This window comes from Haliotis asinina, chromosome 12 (assembly GCF_037392515.1).
Source record: "Haliotis asinina isolate JCU_RB_2024 chromosome 12, JCU_Hal_asi_v2, whole genome shotgun sequence".
NCBI classification, from domain to species: Eukaryota; Metazoa; Mollusca; class Gastropoda; order Lepetellida; family Haliotidae; genus Haliotis; species Haliotis asinina.
The window spans coordinates 410,072-433,261 of record NC_090291.1 but is presented as its reverse complement, the minus strand read 5'-3'; the positions used below and the strand labels follow the sequence as shown (position 1 = coordinate 433,261).

Sequence of the window (23,190 nt, the reverse complement as noted above, 5' to 3'; positions counted from 1 at the left end):
TTGGGTGTTCATGTTTGTAAGATTTTAATCCCGAATCTGAAAATATAATATTCATAGATACATAGATACATGGGTACACAGATAGATGCATAGACAGATACATAGATAAATAGATAGATACATAGATAAATAGACAGATACATAGATAGATACACAGATACATAGAGACATACACAGATACATTTATGATACATGATACATAGATACCTACATAGATAGATACATAGACAGACACGTAGATACAGAGATGCATACATAGACAGACACGTAGATACAGAGATGCATACATAGACAGATACGTAGATACAGAGATGCATACATAGACAGATACGTAGATACAGAGATGCATACATAGACAGATACGTAGATACAAAGACGCATACATAGACAGATACGTAGATACAGAGATGCATACATAGACAGATACGTAGATACAAAGACGCATACATAGACAGATACGTAGATACAGAGATGCGTACATAGACAGATACGTAGATACAGAGATGCATACGTACACAGATACGTAGATACAGATATGCATACGTACACAGATACGTAGATACAGAGATGCATACACAGACAGATACGTAGATACAGAGATACATACATAGATACGAGATGCATAGATACGTAGATAAGAGATGCATACATAGATACGTAGATACGAGATGCATACGTAAATACAAAATGCATACGTAGAAACGTAGATACATGATGCATACGTAGATACATAGATACATGATGCATACGTAGATACATGATGCATAGGTAGATACATGATGCATACGTAGATACGTAGATACATGATACATACGTAGATGCGTAGATACATAATGCATACGTAGATACGTAGATGCATGATAAATACATAGATACGTAGATACATGATACATACATAGAAACGTAGTTACGTAGATACATGATACAAACATAGATACGTAGATACATGATGCATACGTAGATACGTAGATACATGATACATACGTAGATGCGTAGATACATGATGCATACGTAGAAACGTAGATACATGATGCATACGTAGATACGTAGATACATGATGCATACGTAGAAACGTAGATACATGATTCATACGTAGATACATAACGCATATGTAGATACGGAGATTCATGATACATACGTAGATACGTAATGCATACGTAGATACGTAGATACATGATGCATACGTAGATACGTAGATACATGATACATATGTAGATGCGTAGATACACGATGCATACGTAGATACATGATGCATACGTAGATACGTAGATACATAATGCATACGTAGATACGTAGATACAGGATGCATACGTAGATACATGATGCATACGTAGATACGTAGATACATGATGCATACGTAGATGCGTAAATACATGATGCATACGTAGATATGTAGATGCATGATACATACATAGATACGTAGATACATGATACATACATAGAAACGTAGTTACGTAGATACATGATACATACATAGATACGTAGATACATGATACATACATAGATACGTAGATACATGGTACATACGTGATACATGATACATGCATGATACATTATACATACATGATACATGATACATACATGATGTGATACATACATACACACACACACACACACACACACACACACACACACATACACACATACATACATACATACATACATACATACATACATACATACATATTAACATTCGGGATTCGAATCCCAAATCCCAAATCCCGAATCCCGAATCCCGAATCCGTTTCTAACTTCATGTTCCTCTCCACATTGCATCCACGTGCTTCTGACTTTGTAACCCGCACCACTTGCTAGTTCCAGCGGTATCTGTTAAGATGTTCGAGCCTGCTACCCCCTTGTCACGTGTCCAAATATAATATTTCTGATTCCGTAGTCTCTCGTCGTACCCGTGATCGGAGAACAATGTACACTACACATCGGTGATTAACTGATACTTCAAGAGTCTTTTAGATTCTTTTTCTCCCAGTCATTATGTTCAATAATCCCTTGATTTACTACCAAGCAGTGATATCAGCAGTTCAAACTCGAATACCGCAATTCTCAAGAATGGGTTTGTTATACTCTTCTTGTAGTAAAGATGCATTTTTAACCTTATAACACTCTGTACACATTCATTTCGACAGCTTTCACTGTTTTATTTAATAATACGTTTTGATGTACGCATATCTGTGGAATCGTTATCCCTCGCCTACCTGTTATGGCAACACTGTTGCAAGGTGCGCACTTCAAACCGTATTACCCTCTAGCGAAGCATGCGAGCACAAAAAGCAAAATTTCATAATCTCGTGTTTATCGTCACAAAGACCGTGAAAATTGATTACCGCATATCGCCGACATTGCAAATGTACATCACATGCTATTTATAAATCTCGGATTTTGATAGTGTAGCTGCTAGTTTTATGGGCATTCTAGAAGTTGGTGAGTCAAAACTGAAACATACAGCTTTCTGGATTACAACGTCTTGTTTATTGTGTTGAATGATGTAGATTCTTACATCGTTAGATTTTTCACATTTAGCTTGATATAAGAATATACATCGAAACGTCGCTCATCGTAATGAACAAGCAGTTATAATCCATAAAGCTGTATGTTTCAGTATTGTAGCTGCTTTGCTGTCCTTTGTCAACAGGTTCTATACAATAACGTTAGTCTTCATTACCGAATGACATGTTCGGCTGAAATATTGCCAAGGCGACTATGAATATTTAACCCACTTACAAGGAAGTGTTCATGGGAAGAAATATAACAGATATCAACCAGGCAGTCGTACAGCTGGGTACGTGGGTGTGACCAAAACCGTTTCTACTTACACGTATAATGTATTATTCGCTTCTGAATTCACTACAACTGACATAAAAAACATGAACAACCACAAAAACAGCGTGAATGATAAACTAGGTGCACCATACTACGGAATGAAACACATTCACAAAGCATCTATCACTCAAACCAATGGTTACTCTCAGACCAATTAACACATCGCTGTATGGGTAGTAATGGTGCCAATACTTACTTCATCTGTTCCTTTTTTACAATCCAGACATTATCCTTCCTGGGAAACATTCCATCTATGATATCTAAACTTGTACGATGAAATAGTACAACGAAGTGGCTTGCACAATGATCCATCCGTATCATTAATAGAATTCCTTTAATGGCAGTCAGTTACATTGCGTATTAACATCTTTGTCCGAACGCAATAGCTAATATCATACTGAGACAATAAACATCAAATACGTGTTCTACTTTAAGTCTTTGAAGGGCATTTAGAAGTGAAATGCATAAGAATGAAGAATTTTATGGATATCAACTTCTTTGCGAGAACACAACGTTGCTTACTCCTTCATCAGGTGAATGGGAATGAGGTACAGAGCTATATTTATATGTACAGGTAAACCAACATCCAAGAATCAAGTTCACCGTGGAGACTGAGACCAACCAACACCTGTCTTTCCTTGATGTGTCCCTCCACACCACAGACGATGGACTCAGAACCTCAGTATACCGCAAGCCGACGCACACCGACAGTACATCAACTACAACTCCTGCCACAATCCTCAGATCAAGCAAGCTATTTTTGCCATCCTTACCAGACGTGCCAAAGCTCTCTGCCATCATGATGCCTTAAACAGTGAACTGGACCACCTCAGCAAGACATTCACTACACTCAACGGTTACCCTGCCCAACTCGTCACAGCCACCATCAACTAGACCCTCAAGGACCGAGAACCCCGCCTCAAGCCTTCTTCATCCCCCATCGGAGTAACCATACCCTACCTTAGCCCCATCAGTCATCGCATATCACGCCTCATCATGACCAAAGCCGGCACCGATGCCACCTTCTCCAGTGGCAAGACCATCACGACCTACCTAAAAGCCAATGGTAAAGCACCCAACTGTCAACAACCTAACCCGAGAGGATGCATCTACCAGATCCCTTGCAACTGTGGCGACCTATACATTGGAGAAACGCTGAGACCAATCAACACCAGTATGAAGGAACACCTGACCTCCGTCAACAAACTCAACCAGAAATCGGCCATCTCTGAACACATTCTCAAGAACCCTGGAGATTCAATTCGATGGGAGGACACTAGGATACTATCTACCAACAACAACAACTGGCGCCAAAGGAAACTACAAGAGGCCATCGAGATCCGGAGACTGAAACCAGCAATCAACCGTGACCATGGAGTGACCTACCAAGTGCCTGGGACTTGTTGATAAATTAATCTCTTCTATCTGTGTACATTCCATCTATGTAATTCATTAGTGTTTACACAACAGTGTGCCAATATATAGCCAATCCGCCTTATCATCATCCCTATCATGTACATCATCCTTAATCCTCATCCAATCATGTGTATGTCATCACCATTGGCTTCCATCCTTAATCCCCAATCATGTACATCGCCCTTATCCCCATCTGTGTTATGTAAACAAAATCTTACCATTGGCTTCTATCATTGTTATCAGAACTGTCGCCTTCCTTCCTATCAGTGCTTGTTTATACTGGCTTCCAGCTTTTGTTAACTCATTCCACTTGTTACTTTGTTATTGTTTACCTGTACATATAAATATAGCTCTGTACCCCATTCGCAATCACCTGATGAAGGAGTAAGCATTAACTTCGAAGTTGATATCCATAAAATTCTTCATTCTTGTGTTCTACATTGTTGATCCCAATAAATTAGACCTTGATTTCCATTAAACGTACAAAGAAGTTTCCCTCCAAAGACAGACGACGAGGCTGCACTCCGGACTGCCGCTCCAGAAGCTCCACCTTGAAAACGTCATCCACCACAGCCTGAACAGTATTGGGAATATTGGCAGAAACTTTACAGTATTGTGGTTAAGCCGCATATTAACATATGTTAAATGAAGTTACAAGTGTTGTTCACAACATGACGTTTCTACAATATGACAGAGTTAAAACGATTTCTTCAACGTCACTAATGGCATTATTGTTAATGTTCAATAAAATATGAATACCATAGTGTATCCCTACAGGTCTATACACACCTGATACTCTCCATTACTCAGAGATATCTGGATCCCCGATTCCTTTCCGATAGTTAACGGAAGCGGCGATAACACCTCAGTACCCCAACGATTGAGAAACTTGCTATTGATTACGGTCTTGTTTATTGCAAACTCAAAGTTAAATCTGAAATCTAAAAGGAACGGCGTGTCCTTGTCTGTCCTTAGATACACAGAACACCTGTAACAAATTAAGACCGAGAATAAAGGACTGGATCAAACCATACTGCCAAATGCATTGTTTGTGAAACAGTTGAAACACCTGGAAACCTTGTGGTTTAATGAACTGACGTTCCTATTATTAGTTTCATGGAATGAATAAAACCGGCTGGATGATTGACGTGTGACAAAGAATAATGACCAGAAGTTCCTTTCACGAAGCAGCCGTTACTGGGGTTAGCCTTCACTCGCATTCTTTAACATTGCAAATGTAAGGAAACCTGGGTTTGGGTGTCATGCTACAATTGGTTTCATGCAAATTGTGTAAATGATGGGTAGGTACAGTCTAGACAAGGTTACATTCGTGTCACCACTGGTCCTTAGTGATCTTTCATATATTTTCCGTCACTTGTTGGCATGTTATATGTTTATTATGTACCTGAGATTGATTAATCGCAAGTTTAAAGCATATAGCTTAGAAGAACTAGCCATTCGTCTCGAGTTGTTAACCTGTTCTTTCTTCATATTCTCGAAAGAAAGTGTCAGTAATGATACATCATGTATACTGTCTAGATAAGTCACGGGAATAGACGTGACCAGCAATTCGAATTTCAAGACACATACAGGGCCATTAACGAATTCATCTGAAACAAATTGGTTGCGTTGTAACAGAGAAGCAATTTGCCCAATCATCAGATGAGGCGAGATGACATTTCGTCCAACATGTATATGTGACATGTACTTAGAACATTACTATCATAAATGGTACGCTATTGTCCTGGGCACTATCAATGCAGACGTCCGAGGTCTCTCATTAACCCCTAATCGAATTTTCTGCTATAATGTATAGACTGTCTAACTTATTTAGACAACGAATAAAAACAACGGCATCGGTTAACAAGCGTATACTGCTAACAACAAGCGACGGAGGTCACTGACACACTTTTCACAAATATTGGTGACCTCACTATTGAACTTTAGAGTTCCAGTCGATGTTTTCCTCGCTGTATGTTGTAATTTACCGTACAATTGTTATAGTTTGCACCGACAAGAAAGTTCATGATGACACGTGTACGTGAGACGAATGTGAGATATATCTTCAATAACGAACACATGTTCAGCCGTGCGTTATTAAACTTCAAGTGTTGAGCTACTTACGTCACCTAACGACTGACCTGACAATGACCCGCCGTCAAGCATTTTGCGAACATTATCAAGTTACAATGGTCCGCTGATTTCTGTCAACGTGCGGGCGTTTTAATGATTACGTATACATGTATTGTAATTCTGTCCATTGCAGCTATAAAATGCAATATCAGCGTTCACCTTCATTAAACAAACTATCACAATGTTGTTGGTTCATTCTCTACTAAACGTGCATTTAGCAGATGATGGCATCACTTTGGGATAGTTATTAAATGTTGATCTGGTAGTGAATAATATATACTCCAAAATGTACCTTATTACCTGACAGTGTCAGAACATGTTTAAGTAACCTATAGTAACTGATTTTATTTATTTTCATTTATCTATGTCCTGTTCGAAATAGTGAACACATTTTCTAAACATTGGATCATATTGTTGTGTCGATAACATAAGTATATATTTAGTACGATTCCGATACTTAAGTATGTCAATGTTTTCCAAAGAGGTAGGTGTCTCCAATTAATATCAATGTCATGTCAGTATTTTACAATTAGTTGAAAGGCGCATGGTTTCTCAGTATTATGATATTTCAAAGAGTACTCTAAACTGTAAGAAGTACGCAAAAATATTAACTGATGCGTCTGAAAGTATGTAAAAAAACATTTTCCCCCAAATATGCGGATATTTTGTTATTTTCGTGGAAAATAATGATCACTGAGAGGAGACCTTAAACAAGCCTATGTCTTTAGAAAGCCTATGACTCTAAATATATATTTGGTCCCATTTAATATTCTCATCTAAATTAAAATGTACTTTTAATGATGTTCATAGCACATGTCCTATTTTTCTATTAATGGCACCCGCTCCCCTAAAAATGACCATTACCCGTTGAAAACAATGACCCATTTCAAACTGTAAGTTTGAAGTAGGTTGTATTAGGATAGAATATGTACAGTATTTTTTTCTCTACTTGCAAGAATTTGTACAGGGATTTTGAAAACAATACTGAAACAAATGACATGGGAATAACTTTCTGAGGCATAGAATATATTTCTGTACAGTACATTCGAACATTGTTTAGGGAGATGAACAGAGTGAACAGAGTGAACAGAGTAACAGTATTAGGATTCTGACTAACACTTTAAATGTTCGTGTTTTTTAGTTGATAGTGCTTCGAAATACCTTTTTCTAATTACCAAATATTCACAAAATGACAACATGTGATTTCAGTCAGTGAGAGGTTGTTATGCATGCATTGAAATATTACGTGTGACTTGAGGTTTACAATGTAGAAAGACTTACATATTGACTTTAAGGATTCCTTGATTATTGTTACAGGTGGTTATTGGCTACCATCATTGTCATCATCACAGCTGTCAGCATCGTGCCTGGCATTGCAGTTTGCCACACTGGAGCAGTCTAACAACATGTCTGCTTCTGAACACTTCATACCATTTAACACATATGCACAACGCGATGGTCGACAACTTCTTGAATATTCGTATGGCATGATTTCCAAAACGATTTCTGATATGGATGTACTGTCGTCCTTTTTGACGAGTAGATTCCCGCGTGTATCTTTATCCTTACCATGTCCATCTGTGGCGATTGGAATGCTTAGATGCCAATCGAGGCTGTTTCTCCAAATAGCTGCTTGATATTTTTGGCGTTGGAAAAGAGCATCAGCAGAAGGCAACAGTTCTCCCTATGTAACATCACCTCCTTTATAATAAAACTAGCGTTCCCGAATTTCGTTGACTTAAAAAATGTCAACTTTCAACTTTCAGATTCCAGTAACTTTTACCTTCCACAAATACTTTCCTAAACGTTTGGTACTGGAGAATTATTTTCAAAGCCTCAAGCTTTCCTTGTCCGGACAGAGCACTTACCGAATCACAACTAGCCCATGCATATAAACCAACTAGAGCACAACACACATCAACACCGAGAGCAGAAGTAAGCTTGCTTACATCCACGATACGAGCTCTGGTTCCACGGCTGATGCCTGTGTGGCTGCATTCAAGATCTTCAAAACCTTAGTGATCATCATTTGTCAACCTCATGCAGTGATTGCCATATGTCACAAACAATGACTCGCTGCCTAGCTTCTGTTCCTGACAAGCTTTTTATTTCCTTCCAACTCTCAACAAGCAGAGTTTCTTCCATTTGTTGATCATGTGACCTGGTTTCATTTGACCGAATAAAACTCCTTCTGTTAAGCCCTGAATGATGTCTTCTGTAGACAATTGATTTGTCTCTGTAAACAACAACCAGATCAACTAAGACTTGAGTCCTCACCATCATGCAGCTTTTGTGATAGAGCAGCATTTGAGAGTCCAGCATATGTATGGTTGTCGCCATGAAGCGTCTGGAGGATTACCATGGCATCAAGAAGTGCAGCACCTTGTTTTTGGTGGATTCAGCCTAAGACACGTTGCGTTCAAGATGGTTTGCAAACATAGTTTTAATTTGTTGGCCTTTTCAAGTCTATGGGACACGTCGCATTGATCATGGGAATGGTACCATGCCTTTTCTCTTGTCCAGTTTTCGGTTTGGGGTAATTAACACCAGAATTGCAAATAATCGTTTGCACTGTTTCCACACAATGTGTTTGTCAGTGAATGTTTCCAAGTTGAGCTGGTTTATTGCAGAAAAGGCGACCCCTTCGCCAGTTTATCCTGAAATTTGTTGTCTCTGTAGTGCAGTCAAAAGGCCCAGTGATACTTAGTGCAGTCCCTGGTGATTAACAAATTAGTTCTGTATGATTTCCAACGAATGGGTTGCACATAATGGATAAAAAGTGAGCGAGTATCTGATATCACACTTGTCCTTCTGTGTTCACGTTTTCTTCATGTCAGCATGGCAAAGGTTTTGTGACACTTGATGATGCTCTGCTGTTAGGTAGTACAGAGACACAGTTTCTGGTTTCATGCTGAAGCCTCGAGTTCCAGCGGTAAGTTCTGTATCTTTGCTGACAGTTTCCTGTGTGGCTGGTTCAGCAGCAGTTTGTCCAAAAGGATTTGTATTCCTACGCTGAACTGAAAACCATTTGTTATGGAAATGGTTGTGCAATTCTGGAGACATTTCTTAAAGTCAAGTTATCGTGCACAAGAAACAGGAAGATATCTTGTATGGTATAGCTTGTTCATGGCAAAACATAACGGTATTATGTCATGAATACACGTAAGATGGAGTACCAACTGCCTTCTCTACATGCACGTGTGATAGCAAGCAAGATTTCCATCAAATCAATGTAGGTCATCCAATTGGCTGCAAGATGTCCCCTTTTGTGGCGCAAAACATTGAGATAAGTTGTGCAGAAGTTGCAGATTTCTACCTCGGAACTGCTTTCAAGGATTTCTCATTGTCTTAAATGACTTATACATTGAATAAGCACACTTAATTGTCCAAGGACAAGTTCAAGTTGTTGGATATCCACATTTTGCTTTGCTGAAGCAATTACACATATTCCAGCCAATATGTTGGAAGAAAAGAATGGTGGATGTATCAAGAAGACGGACATTGTTACAGTCAACTTGCTGGAATTTGTCAATTTCTTCTAAAGTCGAATAGGAACAGGAATTTCCAAAACGATTCATAATCTTTATTAATCAAATATTGCCAATGAGAGTTTTGATAGCGTGTGTTCTACTGCCCAATGTTTTCCCACAATGACACCTATGATGGTATCTTGAACAACAGACCAGGAAAATAACAAAATATCTGTATTTTCGAGGAAAATCATAATTTTTCATACATTTTCCCAATTTTATAAAAATAATCATTTGAATCAAATTACATATCAAACTATGTGAAATTCAATGCTGACGACATTTTAATCCGACATTGTTTTCAGTGGGTGATGGTGAATTGTTACTAAAAGAGGCCACTTTAAGTGGAAAATAGGACCTGCGTTATAAACCTGATAAAAAGTCTTTTGTAGGTTGGATTCAAGAAAATGGCGATCATCTATAAAAATGGCCGCCAAAACGCATTTAGCTGAACATGGGTGGTGTCCATCACGTGATTTCATAAACTACAGATCTTAAGCTATATGAAAATCATAGTGACTGTTTGCCCCTCGATTTCCCATCAGTCAGATCCCATCTGGCTCATGGACTATTATGCGACCTGGATGGTATGATACATCGGCACCAGATCATGTTTATTTAGTCACACATGCCAAGGCCCATGTGTGAAGAGTAACGTCACAGATTTCATCTTCTGTAAGGGTTCATAGGTTTCGGTTTAGCATTATTATGCGTTGACCTACTACATGTTAGTTTTAGTACAAATGCTAGTTTTATACCCTTTCGTTTTGGTTTGAACCAGATGCGTGACTTTAGAGTGACACATACGTACGCGTGACAGTTTGACTATTTGGTAAAAATAGTTTCTTCGGAAGGTCAAATTAATAAATTTCTTCTTTCTGTATTTTGACCATATCGTGCACAAAGAAATACCCCCTTGGAGAAATATGAACATCTATTGTTCATTTCCGGTTTTTAGAAGAAAATCACATGTTTGTAATCACAGAATTAATGGTGGGAGTTGTTGGGGTTCTTTATCCAAACACTACTTGGCCTCCTTAACAGTGCCATACATACCCACTAGGCATGTGTTTTGTAGTGCCAAAGGTATCAAGAAAATTCAATAAAATACATTCATATCTGCTTCGTGCATGTTGTTTTGCAAATACTTGCAGCTAACAAGTGATGTAGGAACCAATAGCAATCCAGCCATTTCAGAAAAATGTTCCCCAAACCTTTCTCTGCAGGTTGCCTGAATAAATGATAGTGTTTGAGACAGTTTGTTTCTCAGGACGCACACCAACCTATTTGCACGTTTTCTGGACAATGGACCCTGAGTAACTGTGCAGTCAGACTTTCATGATGACAGCAGAAGTAGTCAATGTGAATAATCCATAGATCTATCACTGTGGAGCGAACAGGTATCTGTCATGAAGTGCAAGTGCATTGGTTCCCTCCCTCATAGACAAATTCTTTCATACAAATGCATAAAATCGGTCATTTACAATGTGATCGGGGGCTCTGACAAAACATCCACTTGCAAAGTTTGAGATCGATTGGATCACTGGATGAAGAGTTATTGACAAAAGACGGGTCCACGTGCATTTCCTGACAAACTATAGTGGCGTAGATCGAAGCTCATGCAGTTGATCGCTGCACTGTCTAGTCCAGTCTCGGGTATTTACAGACCACCAACATATAGCAGGAATATTGCTGATTGCGGCGTGAAACTACTCTCACTCACTCATTCGAATTCCTCATTACCTCTGAGGTGTCGTTGGGGTAGCCAAGAGAAAAACACTGAAATTGCTTTGAGGTCCACATGGCAGATCATACGTCTGGTTCACCTTCTAAATCAAATGCAAATATCGGTGTCAATTATTGATTACAAAATGCACAATGAGCCCTTCCTTCTAACGTCAACTACAACCACAGGTTTACTGAACACATCATAAACCATTATGTCATCTGGCAGCGGAATAAAAGTAGCTTATAACTATCGAAAGACTTCCAATTGTGCTTCCCCATAGTGATGGGTTGGAAACCAACCTGTTCATTATCCACTAAAATAATGTTCATTGGATTGTGACTGAGTGTGTATGTATCGTATTCTTGCAACTGTGTCGTTAACTCTAACATGCTCGGTACTAAGGTATTTAGTAAACAGATATATTTGCATCCCAGCATCCAAACAGAACTGATAACAGGCTGTATTGCCTGTTGATAGAATATCATTTTGTAAACAAACATTCATTTTTCTCGATTAGAAGGAAAATATGGTATGGGATATCTATCATACGTACTGGGTTCCTCCACCTGAACTTTCCACAGATATCAGCCACAGTCTTCCATTGGCCAGATGCATGACAGACACTGATGTTTCTCTGATGACAGAAGGTGTAGTCTTCCTTACAGGTATACCTTGCCATGGCACCCTGGTAGTGTCCGTCGTAGGTTATGCTGGCCCCGGCTACATCGGGAGGATGACCACATCCTCTAAAGTCTGTATAAATAATCACTTTCAAATGAGAATGCATAAATAAATGCAAGCAGCAACAGGTATTACCTACATTGACCTTCTGATATCAAGTCATTATCACACAATCACCTAGACCCCGAACACACAGTGAAATAGAGCACTATCACACAATCACCTAGACCCCGAACACAGTGAAATAGAGCACTATCACACAATCACCTAGACCCCGAACACACAGTGAAATAGGGCACTATCACACAATCACCTAGACCCCGAACACACAGTGAAATAGAGCACTATCACACAATCACCTAGACCCCGAACACAGTGAAATAGAGCACTATCACACAATCACCTAGACCCCGAACACACAGTGAAATAGAGCACTATCACACAATCACCTAGACCCCGAACACACAGTGAAATAGGGCACTATCACACAATCACCTAGACCCCGAACACACAGTGAAATAGAGCACTATCACACAATCACCTAGACCCCGAACACAGTGAAATAGAGCACTATCACACAATCACCTAGACCCCGAACACACAGTGAAATAGAGCACTATCACACAATCACCTAGACCCCGAACACACAGTGAAATAGAGCACTATCACACAATCACCTAGACCCCGAACACAGTGAAATAGGGCACGATCACACAATCACCTAGACCCCGAACACACAGTGAAATAGAGCACTATCACACAATCACCTAGACCCCGAACACACAGTGAAATAGAGCACTATCACACAATCACCTAGACCCCGAACACAGTGAAATAGGGCACTATCACACAATCACCTAGACCCCGAACACACAGTGAAATAGAGCACTATCACACAATCACCTAGACCCCGAACACAGTGAAATAGAGCACTATCACACAATCACCTAGACCCCGGACACAGTGAAATAGAGCACTATCACACAATCACCTAGACCCCGAACACACAGTGAAATAGAGCACTATCACACAATCACCTAGACCCCGAACACACAGTGAAATAGGGCACTATCACACAATCACCTAGACCCCGAACACACAGTGAAATAGAGCACTATCACACAATCACCTAGACCCCGAACACACAGTGAAATAGAGCACTATCACACAATCACCTAGACCCCGAACACAGTGAAATAGGGCACTATCACACAATCACCTAGACCCCGAACACACAGTGAAATAGAGCACTATCACACAATCACCTAGACCCCGAACACACAGTGAAATAGAGCACTATCACACAATCACCTAGACCCCGAACACAGTGAAATAGGGCACTATCACACAATCACCTAGACCCCGAACACACAGTGAAATAGAGCACTATCACACAATCACCTAGACCCCGAACACAGTGAAATAGAGCACTATCACACAATCACCTAGACCCCGAACACAGTGAAATAGAGCACTATCACACAATCACCTAGACCCCGAACACACAGTGAAATAGGGCACTATCACACAATCACCTAGACCCCGAACACACAGTGAAATAGGGCACTATCACACAATCACCTAGACCCCGAACACACAGTGAAATAGAGCACTATCACACAATCACCTCGACCCCGAACACACAGTGAAATAGGGCACTATCACACAATCACCTAGACCCCGAACACACAGTGAAATAGGGCACTATCACACAATCACCTAGACCCCGAACACACAGTGAAATAGAGCACTATCACACAATCACCTCGACCCCGAACACACAGTGAAATAGGGCACTATCACACAATCACCTAGACCCCGAACACACAGTGAAATAGGGCACTATCACACAATCACCTAGACCCCGAACACACAGTGAAATAGGGCACTATCACACAATCACCTAGACCCCGAACACAGTGAAATAGGGCACTATCACACAATCACCTAGACCCCGAACACACAGTGAAATAGGGCACTATCACACAATCACCTAGACCCCGAACACACAGTGAAATAGGGCACTATCACACAATCACCTAGACCCCGAACACACAGTGAAATAGAGCACTATCACACAATCAAATAGATCACTACCACACAATCACCTGGACTACTACCACACAATCAAATAGATCACTACCACACAACAACTTGCCAATGTGCTTCAATTACTGCCAGTTGTCTTAAATTGTTAAATTAGTGTCACCTGTTTTAGTTGAAGTACTGTTTGTGATACACTGCTACCGTCACCCGGTCTCAAAGCACTAGTGGCGCTTGTATAACGAACGGTTGAATTTTGCCATACATTTTGGGGCTCTTGTGATCACTTCTGAAGGTTATGATTAGACTTAGAAAAAACATTTTATATTTGGGATTACACTTTCGTAATAAAGTACAAATTCTAGAAATTTGTTTGTTGAATTTCATCTGGGATTCGAATCCACACTCTCAGAGTCAGGCACCTAATCGCCAGCACACTCCGATAAGGAAGTCGGCAGAGCGGGTTAGTCGCCTAACTTTGTGTGCTGGTGATTATTGATTAGGGACAATTGATGCTCAAGTACTTACGAACGGTTAATTATTCATTAATTCAGCAAGTTATCCATGAAAGTATAACGTCTAATCTGTACGTATATATAGCTAATCTATGGTTGTATACTGCACGCATGCATTGACACATATGCAGTATTAATATGTCTGAGTAATGAAACGTGAATCTGACAAGTAACTTAATCAAACGTTTCCTATACATCAAAGTTATCAATTTCTCATTTGTAGTTTTAGGAATGTCAATATGTTGCGGTTGAAAGTATTCTGATTTAAGTCATAAAATGTAAATGAAAAATATACACAATTAATTCATAAAATAGGTTTTTGATGCTAGTACTTCTCAGGTTATTTAGTTCATTTGTGGTGAAAGATTTCATCACAAATATTGATTACAAAGGTACCATTTCAAGAGAAATGCAGTTGTTCTGAGATCACTGAATATATTCAGCTGTGGACAAGGTCAACGTTGTCAGTCAAGGCTCACGGTTCAATGTTTTGTCATATCAGGTCACGACACCGTCAGTGGATTATCGTATAGTCGCTTATGCTGATTTCTGATTGGTTGATTTACGTGAGGTACAAGTAAAACAAGTATTATAATCCAACACATAGCGAAATATTATTGAATGTTTAACTATAACTGTATTATAATTTCCTGCAGTTAATAAATTCGAATTTGTACTATAATAGAAACTTATAAAATATTATAGCTGCAAACCTAAAGTTTCCAAATTAAGTTATTCCACTTCATAATATGATTCCCTGCACATTATCGTTCCCCAAAATCTCGAAAGTGTGATTTGTGACTGAACGAATTTCTGTGTTGTTTGTGTGCTGCAGACGGTTACCCCATATGATGTGCATGCATATGCAATTTCAAGTAAGAATTAAAGTATATATACAGATAGCTACACCATACGGAAGCGTATTAGGGCCACGGTGAAAATTTTTTTTGGGGTGTCACTATCTCCTACGTAGGACTTACTATCTTCTACGTAGAACTTACTATCTCCTACGTAGGACTTACTATCTCCTACGTAGGAGTTAGTATCTCCTACGTTGGACTTACTATCCCCTACGTTGGACTTGCTATCTCCTACGTAGGACTTACTATCCCCTACGTTGGACTTACTATCTCCCACATAGGAGTTAATATCTCCTACGTTGGACTTACTATCTCCTACGTAGGACTTAGTACCTCCTACGTAGGACTTAGTATCTCCTACGTAGGACTTAGTACCTCCTACGTAGGACTTACTACCATCCTACGTAGGACTTATTATCTCCTACGTAGGAGTTAGTATCACCTACGTATGAGTTAGGAATACTATCCTCTACGTAGGACTTACTATCACCTAAGTAGGACTTACTATATCCTACGTAGGAGCTATCATCATCTACATAGGGCTTATTATCTTCTACGCAAGACTTATTATCACCTACGTAGGACTTACTATCTCCTGCGTAGGACTTACTCCTATTACTACGTAGGAGATACTAAGTCCTACGTAGGAGATAGTAACACCAAAACAATTTTCACCGTGGCCCTAATACGCCACCGTAAGATCACGCCAGAATTAAAGATATATATACAGATAGCTAGATCACGCCAGAATTAAAGTGTGTGTGTGTATATATATATGTGTGTGTATGTGTGTGTGTGTATTATTATATATGTGTGTGTGCGTGCGTGCGTGCGTGCGTACGTGCTTGCGTGCGTGTCACACAGTTAAATAGAAACAATGCCGTTTTCTCCAACGTGTTTCATTCTATCTTCAGGGAGATTGTGGTAGTTACAGTATGGCGCCATTACATATTTATTATAATGTCACAATAGGAACAAAATTCTAGAGTGGAAAGGTCAAAGCAAAAATGTTTTAACATTGGTTTGAAAATTTCTGTGAAGTAGTGGTCATTGTAGTGGTCATCAATATAGTACAGTAAAACTCGACCAGAGACACAGGTCACTCACATCAGTATAGTACAGTACAGTAAAACTCGACCAGAGACCCAGGTCACTCACATCAGTATGTTTCAACCCATACAAATGTTCAATTCATTGTAACATACCTGGGACACAGATTGCACGGCCATGTCGATCTACTTGACACCTAGTGGTCACTGGACATGACATCACAAAACAGGGACCAGAGAGAGCCTAAAAGTAAACCATCCAAATGCTTATCTGAAAGCTCTGAGAGAAATGCTACTGTAATAGAAGACTTATCATAATTAAAGACTGATTTGACATAGGCGTCTGGCCATTAAAGCCGTGGAGATAATGGTTAAGTCAAAGTTTAAAGGACATCTGTTGCTAGGTGTTTTCATAACTAAATCATTCTCGTTGTTAACAGGGAAAAACGGAGCGATGATTTTGCAGGTTGTTTTACAGCACACGTCCAAACAACATTAGTAAAATCTGAATAATCGACAAAAAATAAGGTAACTAAGAAATTAAGCAAACGTCGAGGTGAAAGAGTGCATTATAACACACCATTGCACCCGAACACAACATCCAATGACACTCAAATTCCACATAATGAATTACCAACACGTGATGCACGTGCACACAGAAGTGAACATCTGTAAGCGTATTGGAGCTCTCACCACGGCAGGATCATCTCATTGCGTTAATGGCACTACGCAATACTGCCATCAATAGGAAATTCCGTACACTCACTGGGCGCCGAATGTCACTCAACCATATTTAGCCCGTCTGAAAGCAAAGCGACCTTTCAAGGGTGTTACCCTTACAGCTCACCATAGGCCCAAAGATTGTCATGGGCTAGGCGGCATTGGCCTCACACCATGTTCTCAGATGAGTCCAGGCTTTGCCTCAGATTCACAGATGGCAGAAAACGTAGGACGCGTACCGGTGAGCGGTATGACAGAGAACAATTATTGCCCATGATCGATATGGGGGTAGTCCTGTCGTGGTCTGGGGCGCGGTTACACATCACAGGCTAACAGATCTGGTCATCGTTAATAGATCCTTGACTGGTCAGCGATATGTTGATGAAATTTTGTGTCCTGTGGTGTCTCCACAGGCTAGAATCATGGGAGGGAATTTTTTATTCTAAGGTGATAATGCCAGACCACATTGGGCCCAAATTGTCACAGCTTATCTCTGACGAGGGGGCATACAGGACCTTTGTCCTGGACCTTTAAGTCTACAGACTTACAGTTGAATATCTATGGGACATTCTCGGTTGAAGGGTGTACGCCAGGCGCCCCGCTCAACCTGGTCCAGCTTGGAGTGGCTCCTCAGGAGGAACGGCGGGCTGATACACTTTCCAGGCTTTAAAAGTATTTTGACTTGATGCTGTATGTATATATTTGCATTATATCATTGTAATTTTGCCAGATGTCTCTCATTTTATTCATATTGTTCCATGTCATGTTATTGTGTTAGTTATCTTGCTATGTTTGTAACAGAAACTTTCTTTTCCTTAAGGGGATAGTGTTACGAGAGTGTATTTTCTGTAAATTGTATTATCAAATAAGTAATAATTAAACTACTCAAAAACAGAAACGTATAGGTAGTATTTTTCCGTGTAACGTTTCGAATTTGAATCATTGGTGTCAATGTAATCAGTATATCTATGGTGCACGCTGTCTTCAAACATTTCCGAGTCTGAATCCATTGTCATTGAGGACAACTCGCCAAAATGCACCAAAATCTGTTTTTCTCAATAAATGCAATAAATTGTGAACGGTAAGATATTCATGAGTTTCCTTTCCATTCATCATTTCCAATAAAAGTCGTGAGGTTTCAATGCTCTTGCGACAGTTGACAACCTTATATTTGGTGTTAAAGTCATGCCTAGACTTACCGAGGCTCAGCGCAACAATGCGATTGGTCATTTGGAGACTTGGGAGTCTCAGTCTGAGATTGCAAGGCAACTGAATGTGACACAGAGTACCATAGCAAGACTTTGGAATCGCTACCTGCAGCAATTTGACAGCTCGACGTTGCCGTGACGAAATCATCGGGCCTCAAGTCCTTCTTCAGCACGTTCGGTCGCATACAGCAAGAATAACCAGGGATTTCCGTGCCCAGAACAACATTGAGCTTCTTGACTGACCCTCATGATCACTGGATATTAACCTGATTGAACATTGTGGGACGACTTGGATCGTCGTGTGTGACAGCGTGACCCTCTGCCACAAACAGACGCCACATCTGTGGCCTTGAGTAAGAGTACCAACTCATTCCCAAGCACTTCCAGTCTACGGGACGTCGATGCCAAGCAACCATTGATGCTAATGGTGGTCACATAAAATACTGACTGCTCTGCGACCTTGACTCTGGAACACTTGTCATTTGTGACTACAGTTTCTTGCAGCATTGGACCGTTAATGTTCATTCGGGTATTCTTCTTGGCTGCCCTGTATTACTGAACCTTAAGTGTATATATTGATAACAATTTTCAGCTATGCGTTTCGTTTTTGAGTAGAATTGATTGGGTCACAGCGTTTAGTGATTTGAGTGGTAATTATTATGGGTCATTTTTCGTATTATAAATGTTCAGTGCTTTAAGTATTTTGGCAGCAGGCTTTAAGGTAGCGCTTTAGAGTTACCTCCTCATGAGTAAGTGTTTTGATTAGTTGAGCGTACTTCTAGGAGATAACGAGAGAATTCGACGTTGATGGCGATGGTCGCAAAGTGCTCGAATGTTCTTGAATCAGTGATCCCTATATAAAGGCTGATGTCGTGCTGACGACGGGACACACACACGATTAACTGGAGTACATTAAACTTCCTGCCTTTGTCAACGTTCGACCTACATAGCTGCTGCCTGACCACTCACTGTGTTACATTCAACTGCTTCTCAAGCCAAGATTTTAGTTTTGACTGCTAAACTAGCACAATATTAATGCATTGCACTCTTAACATCCCTGGTTTCTTTTAAATAATGTTTGCCATTTGTTATTCCAGGGAATGCTGCTTTCTCTAAAGCAGATTGTGGATTTTGCCTGGACGTAACCTCCATCAAAATGTACACAATGCAGATGCAGGAGGAGAAGTTGCACACGTCCTTACTGAAAGAACACTAACTATGCAGTTCATTAATCTTCTTATTACATGAACTTTAATGACAAGAAACACGCTCTCCAAAATAAAGAAAAACAACTTTGTTATTTTGTTGCTATTTTCACAAGATAACTACATCAAGTCAAGCAGTATGTCAAATAGAGAGCAATTCTTGTAAATAACAACATGAACAGCTAAAACAGTTCCGAGATTGACTACCAAAGATCCTCACTTCTGTATATTTCATTCAATCTGTACTATCATCACAGACGATGACCTTGCTGCAATGTTCGTTGCACATGGTTCTTGTGCATTTACAGCAAACCTGTTGTGACTTCCTGTCCTTCCCTGTCGGGCAAATGCAACAATGTCTCCGTTTAGTGGGTGCAGATGTACTTGTAGATAGAAGCGGATCTGACAAGACTTTGGTAATTTCACATTGCAGTCGTCGAGGGATTGTTGAATTACTCCTTTTTCTCATTTGATGTATCAACACAGCTTCAGCAATTCTTCACTTTCCATGCAGTGTAGGAGGCAATGCCTGCAATATCCAATATGTTAGTGAAAATCGCTATCGGCCATCTCTTGGACTTCGTGGTGTATCTGTGGGCCATCATATCCATGACGTCAATGCCATCCTTGGTACTGTTCTATAATGTAACAATTTCAGGCTTCTTCTTCTTCTCATAAGACCTTTATCATGCATGATGATAATCATTGGGACACTTTTCTTCTTTTTGCATTGATAAGACACAATGCTGACCTTATTCTGAAACCCCAAAAGAGAGTAGTAGAGGTCGTGTTTTGTCTTGAACTCTGCTGGCAGGAATTTCCTGTTCTGTTTGAGGGTTCCAATAAGTGTCAAACCATTTTCCAAAAGTTCCTGGGCTAGCGCTAAGGCAGCAAAGAAATTGTCAGCTGTAATATTCTGGTTGGATCGGAAATACGGACGGCAAAGATCCATGGTCACTTGACGTCCAGGCACTTTTTGGACATCTACCTTCCTTCTCCAAGTATGTTATACATTTCAAGGGATATGCATTTTTGGTATCAACAAAATAATTTTATGTCATATTTATCTGGCTTGGCTTGCAGGTACTGGATAAAGCTGCAGCGTCCGCAGAATGGGACTATATAATTGTTCATCAACGGTGAATTGTGGACCTGGGACATAATATTGCCGCAGAGAAGACTCAAATCTTCCCAGATGTCTTTTGAATAGGAGCAAACTTGTCCTCTGCATGACGAGCACTTCTCGATGCCTTGTCACTGAATCTGAGCATAGAGATGAGATCCAAGAACCGCCTTTCAGACATGGCAGCCCTAACAAAGAGAATTCCATATACCTTACTCCACAACACTCGTGAATCCACCATTGACTGTTTCAGGTGACCAATAGTCATAAGTACTCCTGTCAGGGCCCAGATCTCATCATCATCCATTTCTTTCCAAACACATTCTTCTTTGCCCCTTTCCCTCACAGCTCTCGTGTTCTCTATGTTCATAGAAGAAACAATTTTTTAACCATATCGTCAGTCACAAACGTTGCAGTAAACCTCGTATGATGTTTCTGGTAGGTGTTTTGTCTGGCGGCAACGGAGTGGTTGACCATGTTGCCAAGGTTCATGATTATCATGTTTTCCTGAGCTGTATCAGTGGCTGATGCCGCATCACTGGAAGCATAAAATCACTGTCTGAGAAGTGGTTCTGCTTCATCACTGGCCTCATAGTTGCTTAAACTGGCCAAGATCTCATTCAAACCTTCGTGGCTCTTCCACGTTTGCTCATTTTGATGTAACAAAAAATTACAGTCGGCTACGTACCTGGACTGTCTATACGTTGAACACAAGATCTTGAGCAATGTCCCCGGGGATGTCAGGCCCATGTATGCACTTAACGTGGGTAAAAATAAATAATGACCAAAAATCATTAATTTTTAGTTTTTAAGTGTTGATGAGACAAGCATTCACACAACTTGAGGAATACGTGGAATTTCAACTAAAAATACTAATTCGTTTCTAAGATATAAGAACGGAAACAGCCCCCCAGGCCCCTGACATCCCAGGATACAAGGTAAGGGTTAATGGCAGATACCATACTGGGTCACACAAGGGGTTGATGTCTTTACCAACTTCAACCAACATCCATCTAACCTAGTCAGGAGGACCAAACCCTACCTTTGCGATCGTTCAAAAACTTAAACGGCAATTGACGCGCATAGCATGCCAAGGCTAACGTCTGCTTAACGTGATAAGACCATTGGGATGGTCCGTGGGGTAATGTCTCATTTCTGCTGTGGTGAGACGCTGCAAGAACACAAATGACCTCGTCGATCGGCCACGTTCTGGACGTCAACGTGTAACAATGCCAAACTTTACAGATAGATAAGGGTGAGCCACCTTCGCCACAGGTTTCCGACTGCAGTGATGACTGTCCGGACTATCCTAGGACTTCACCATATTCACCCCAACACAGTTCAACATGATTTCCATCATCACTGGGGATCAGACCACGACGTCCCGCCATACGACCTACCCTAACACAACGTCATCAACAAGCTCGCCAAATGTGGTGCCGAAATCTTTTCTGCAGTCCCTTATTTTGGTATTTTCACAGATGATTCCAGTTTTAATATTTCCCATAGTGATGATGGAACGTGCCTATAGACGCGTGGGAGAATGTTATGCACAGGCCTGTGCTTTGGAGAGGAATCGCTTTGGTGGTGGTTTCGTGATGATTTGGAATGGATTAACAGCACGTCAAAGAACTCCTATGTTGATTGTTTAGGGCCCTTGTGTGGACTACATGGATCAGATTCTTCGACCTGTGGCAATTCCTTTTCTGTAACGTCATAGTACTGGGTTACCATTCCATCAGGACAATGCACGCCCTCATACGGCAAGGGTTGCTATGGATTTCTTGCAACACCACAACGCTGACTTACTGTTTTGGCCTTATATTATTTATCGCTATTTACGAGTATAAAGGTAATTAAAAATATTGGTTAAAATTATTGAACATGCCCCCGTATCGTTTACCCAAAAAATGCTACAATATGTTGGTACTATTTGATAGAAACGGCCACACTAACTGGGTTACTGCAATTAGAAAATTTCTATTCTCAAAAGGCTTTGGATATGTCTGAAACAATCAATATGTCGATTTTAAGAACTTGTTTATTTCAGTGAGTGAGTTAATATTTAACGTCACATCGGCAATATTTCAGCCATATTGTGACGAGAACATTTAACAAAGAAAAGGATTATATGTATATT

The 23,190-nt window shown here is 40.2% G+C and overlaps 1 protein-coding gene across 1 annotated transcript in view; it reads right to left on the bottom strand.

Annotated features, from left to right (window-relative positions):
- Positions 1–4,711: 4,711 nt before the first annotated feature.
- Positions 4,712–23,190, bottom strand: part of LOC137258063 (uncharacterized) — a 37,340-nt gene continuing 18,861 nt past the window's right edge. Inside the window, exons 2-6 of the mRNA XM_067795611.1 lie at positions 16,951–17,038; positions 12,200–12,399; positions 11,661–11,746; positions 5,044–5,242; positions 4,712–4,828 (exon numbers count right to left, since the gene is read on the bottom strand). Of these exons, the coding sequence (XP_067651712.1) occupies positions 4,712–4,828; positions 5,044–5,242; positions 11,661–11,746; positions 12,200–12,399; positions 16,951–17,038 (690 nt within the window). The remainder of the gene's footprint in view (positions 4,829–5,043; positions 5,243–11,660; positions 11,747–12,199; positions 12,400–16,950; positions 17,039–23,190) is intronic.